General features: G+C 52.1%; 1 protein-coding gene across 1 annotated transcript; it reads left to right on the forward strand.

Moving 5' to 3' along the window:
• LOC143837167 (zinc finger and BTB domain-containing protein 26-like) lies at window positions 1-4,982 on the forward strand. The gene is made up of 2 exons (XM_077336696.1): window positions 1-322; window positions 3,136-4,982. Exon 2 carries the CDS (start codon window positions 3,147-3,149, stop codon window positions 4,332-4,334), a length of 1,188 nt encoding a protein of 395 aa, XP_077192811.1. The 5' UTR covers window positions 1-322; window positions 3,136-3,146; the 3' UTR covers window positions 4,335-4,982.
• The last annotated feature ends 291 nt before the right edge of the window (window positions 4,983-5,273 follow it).

Genomic DNA, 5,273 nt, shown 5'->3' on the forward strand with positions numbered 1-5,273 from the left:
TCTTTCCCTGCGGAGGGATACCACTTCTCGTCCTGACCCTTCACTTCCCCCTCGAAGTCCCCCTCCCCTCCCACTGCGCCCCAGCGGCGGGTCGCTTGGCGGAGCAATCCCCGCCCTTGCCCGCCTGGGGGAAGAAGTCCCGGACCCACGGAGAGACGGATTCCAAGATGGCGGCGTAGTTGCGGTGCCGCCGTGAGGACCCTTAACGAAATTGCCACTGTGCCTGTGTAAGGAGTGGCCGCCTCAAAAGGTTTTTTTATTTAAAACACGAAAAGGCAACGGCGTTCCCGAAGAACCGGCCCGACTAAGCGACTGATTTCAGGTGAGTGGTTCAAAAGCGCGCCGCTCACGTAACTTACGCTGTGGGTGGGAACGGTGAGGCGTACGCACCGGGGGCGGAGCGTAAAGGCTGTTGGTGAATAGCCCGCTAGGCTAGGGGGAGCCGCGTAAATGGAGCAGTAAGAGTCCTCCGAGCGGCCTCCAGGGGTCGCTGCTAGAGCGGCGCTGCGCAAGCGGCGTAATAGTAGTGGGCGAGGTCTCGAGCGTAAAGTGCGTAAGGGAGGGAGCGTTATGGGCGTAGAACGTTTCCGGGAATAAGCGTAAGGAAGCACGTGGGGAATGCGGTCCGTTCTCGGGTTCTTCGCAGAGGCTTCTCTAGGTTTTAAGTCACCTGTCCATAAACAGCCGGCACAAAGTAAACGAAGCCCTTCTGGCATGTGGTCTTATCCACAGTATCTCCCCGCCCCCTCCTGGCAGCAATAACAACAAAACCATTCAATTTATCAGAGGAACAAAGCTCAGTAACGCTTAAGATGTATCACCCAGTCTTTGTTTGGATTGCCGGCTCCTGGCTGGGAAACTCCTGGGGACCTGGTGATGGAGCCTGGGGAAGACAGGGCCTTCAGTAGAGCACAATGCCAGAGTCAGCCCTCCCAGACATCTCATTTGTGCAGGGGAATTAATCTCTATTCTGGAGCTGTAATGCCAGGAGATCTCCAGGCCCCACCTGAAATCTGGCAACCTTAGTTCCACATGTAGCTGGTGAAACCTCACATTGCCAGCTAAAACCACATTCCTCTCTATTCAGGGTTGGAATGCTGAGCCATTTTCCACTGCAAACATACAAGTTAAGAATGTAAGAGAAGCCCTGTTGGATCAGATCAGTAGCCCATCCAGTCTTACATTCTGTGTCACACAGTGGTCTCAACCCAGGGGCCATCAGGAGGTCCATCAGCAGAGCCAGAACTCCAGAATCCCTCCCACTGTTACCCTGCCCCCCAAGCACCAAGAATACAGAGCATCCCTACTCCAGATAGAGTGTTCCATCTATAAAAAGGTAAAGGTATCCCCTGTGCAAGCACGGAGTTATGTCTGACCCTTGGAGTGATGCCCTCCAGCGTTTTCATACCCTGCGGCTAATAGCCACTCTTGGACTCCTGCTCCAGATGTTTCTCCAGTCTACTCTTGAAGCTGCCTGTGCTTCTAGCTGCTCCCACTTCCAACGATGGTTACTCCAATCCAAGCCCATTACTCCCAATGTAAGTTTTTTGGGTTCTGACTGGGGTAACTGTGCATAGAAACGTTCACCCAATCGACTAAGATGGTACCTCTGATGAATCTGGTAACAGGTTCCTAGTGTGTGTATTTTTCAAATAAGCATATTTGCAAAAACTGCAGAAGAAGCACTTCCTCTGAAGGTTGCCAGCCTCCAGGTCCTATTCCGCACACAATAGATAATGCAGTTTAGAAGTAGATTTTCCTGTTCTGCACAGGGAAATCCAGCTGCCAAAGCACATTGAAGGTGCATTATCCTATGTGTGCTGAATGGGCCCAGGTGGGCTTGGAGATCTCCCAGAATTACGGTTAATCTCCAGACGTCAGAGATTACTTCCCCTTGAGAAATTGGCTTTTCTAGATTCTATGACCTTGCTGCCCACTGAGTTGCCTCCCCGAATGCTATCCTCCCAGGACTCCACTCCCAAATCACCAGGAATTTTCCAGTCTGGAGCCGGCAGCACTCGGAATTTGGGTTTGTGTGTTTCGGTGCAGTTCGGCCACCTTGGCGATCACTGAAGTGGCGCGTAGGAAGCCAGCAGCACGGAGAGGAAGGGCGGGAGCCGCCAGCTGGCATGCCACCGCCACCTCTCCACACCACTGACTTCCTGCGTGCTGCTTCGGGCTTCAGTGATCGCCGAGGTGACCAAACTGTGCCGAAGCGCACAACTCTACTCAGAATCATGAGTGAAACAGAGAAGAAAATAGCCATGTCCTAAAACGCAAGCCATATAATACATTTAATTGAGACCAAACCAAATAGCAGACCCAGCATATCAGCTTTGGAGTTTGCCAGAACTCTCGATTGTCTGGACATTAAAACACAAAACCCACAAAAGGATGTTTTGTTCCACTCTATCCTAGTCCCAGCTTTATTTGAATCTGGCATCATGGTTGGCTGTATCCTAACAGCCATTGCCAGTTTGGCGGCAGCTACTAAGCCCGACAGGATAATAAAATGTTTGAGGAATTCCTAGAAGGCTTCCCAGAACAGTTGTCCTTGACAGATGGGGCAATCAGCAAGAGATCAGCTGAGTTCTCCTTTAAAACAGCGGCATTTGCTGGCAGGGGCTCATGGGAATTGTAGTCCATGAACATCTGGAGGACAACAGGTTGACTACCCCTGCTTTAGAACGTCTCATCAACCCTAATGTGTCGCACTACGCAGGGTTTTTTCATGGAAAAAAGGAAATGTCAACTCTTCTCAAAAACAAGTCAAAAGACTAACATAATTTTGCAGAATGAAATCAGAATCCAGTAGCACCTTTAAGACCAACAAAAATGTATTCAAGGCGTGAGCTTTCGAGTGCAAGCACTCTTTGTCAGATTGCAGATTGGTTGTTGTTGCCCAAAGCAAGTGATTTGTAACAAGCAACAATGTTGCAAGCTTGTAAACTTCAGAAAGAAAGCCTTTGATCTAAATCATGTTGATGTGGCAGTGTGAAATTTCATAAGGAAACACTTGCAGCAGCTCCTTTTCATGGCAGATGCCAGTGTGTCTTGGCTCCCTTTTGGTGTGCAGTGTGTAATCTAGAGTTTTCCTCCCTTCACTGTTTTTTTCACCCCTCCCACCACCACCAGGAAGAGCAAAGATGGCTCCAGCCTGTGAGCAGCTGCAGTTCCGTTTCCCTGGCTATGGGGACGGGGTGCTGCGCCGCATGGACCAGCTACGGGAGCAGCGGCGCTTCTGCGACGTAACAGTGCAGGTGAACGAGTTGCGGGTCCCCGGGCACCGCGTGGTCTTTGCCGCCTGCTCCCCTTTCCTACGGGACCAGTTTCTGCTCAACGACTCAGAAGAGGTGTTCGTCTCGCCCTTCCAGAGCCCTGAGATCGGACGGCGGCTTCTCCTCTCCTGCTACACAGGCTGCCTCGAGGTGCCCGTCAAGGAGCTCGTCAACTACCTGACGGCCGCTTCCTTCTTGCAGATGGGCCACGTGGTGGAGTGTTGCGCCCAGGCCCTGTCCCACTATTTAGTCCCCAAGGCTGATGCTCTGCTGCGGGAGGAGGAAGAAGAAGAAGAGGGTAACAGCCCACAGCAGGAGGGGGAGGAAGAAGAGGAGAAGTATTGCCCTGCTGCGTTCAGAGGGGAGGCAGACTCTAAGGAAGGCAGAACGGAGGGACTGGAGTTCACCCCTTGCAGCTCCCGCAGCTCCTCCTCTCCCGCGATCTCGCTCTCTCTGATCAACTCAGCCATGGAAATCACACGCAGCTACTTGCAGGGCTGCTTGGATGAGGAGACGAGCAGCAAAGGCCTTCCTTTCCCGCCCCCAGTGCCTGTGCCTGGCTCCCAGTGGAGGCGCTACCCTTTGCACTGCCGCCGGCGCAGCACAGTCACAACTTACAGGGACTGGAGGCCAGGGGGTGGGGTGGCTGGGTGGAAGGTGCCCGAGCTGGAGCGTCCATACCGGTGCCCACGCTGCAATAGCATCTTCCAGCAGCTGGGCCATTTCGTGAGCCACGTCCGAGAGCACAAGCTCTTCCTATGCCTGCGCTGTGGCAAGGTCTTCTCTCAGAAGAGCAACCTGACGCGGCACTTCCGGGTGCACACCGGCTTCAAGCCCTTCCAGTGCCCCATCTGCCGCAAGTGTTTCACCCAAAATGCCACACTACAGGACCACCTCAACCTGCACAGTGGCCTCAAGCCTCACCGGTGCAACTACTGCGACATGCATTTCACCCACAAACCAGGCCTGCGGCGTCACCTCAAAGAGATGCACGGCAAGAGCACCTTCGAGAACAGCCATGAAGAGATTGAAGAGGTCACCATTGACTTTGATTGACAGGAGGGAGGGAAGGGGTCCGGGAACAGAATGTCAGGCTCTATGGATGAGGCCAGGCTGTGTCATTTGGGTGCAAAAGGAAGCAGAAAGGCCATGACCCAGACTGAACCTGATGGCACAGGCATAGGTGGGGCCACAAGCATACTCCCTCCTTTGTTAGTCGGAAGGGAAGTGATGCAATCCAGGTGTTCCTGGTAGAGAGAGAGAGAGGACATGGACTAAATAATTTCCTAGATGTAATGAGATACCTCAAAGTAAGTAGGGGACCAAGATGGGCTTTTTGTGGGCAAGAGGATGCTGTGACCTCTCTTGGAGATTATTCCACTGCAGTATACAGAAGGGGCCCTGTTGTGAGGCTGGGGGGAAAGTTTTCCAGTGTCATTGGGGCAGATGCTGGGAAAGATATGGCCCCTGGCACACGAGTCCAGCAGCACCTTAAAGACCAACATTTGTGGCAGGTGCTAAGCTTTCTCTGCTGACTTCTTCAGACTCGCCAAAGCCATTCCCCTGCCACAAATTTTGTTAGTTTTTTAGATGCTCTTTTCTACTACTCCAGACAGGCTAATGCAGCTTAACCATTGTGAAGCTACTGGAAAGTTCTGCTGTTCAGGACCTGTTGGAATAAACACAGCTAAGGTGGCTCATTCAGTCAGGACCTGTTGAACTATTAGGGAGCTCAGAAGAATGCAGTCTTGCCTTTTCCACATGGATTGTGTCAGAGATCTAGTGATATGCACTTGGGGGGGGTCAAAATTTTCGGAAATGGGTTTCCATACTGATATTCTGGATTAATTTGCTCCCCAGTTGCATTTTTCAGGTGAATCGCTCTCGGTAGAAGACAGCAAAGGTCCAGTGGGACCTTAAAGATTAACAAAATTTGGGGCAGGGTATAAGCTGCTCCCCTGCCACAAATTCTCTTAGTATTTCAGGTGTTCTCGG

The sequence above is a fragment of the Paroedura picta genome, chromosome 5 (genome assembly GCF_049243985.1).
Source record: "Paroedura picta isolate Pp20150507F chromosome 5, Ppicta_v3.0, whole genome shotgun sequence".
Lineage (NCBI taxonomy): Eukaryota > Metazoa > Chordata > Lepidosauria > Squamata > Gekkonidae > Paroedura > Paroedura picta.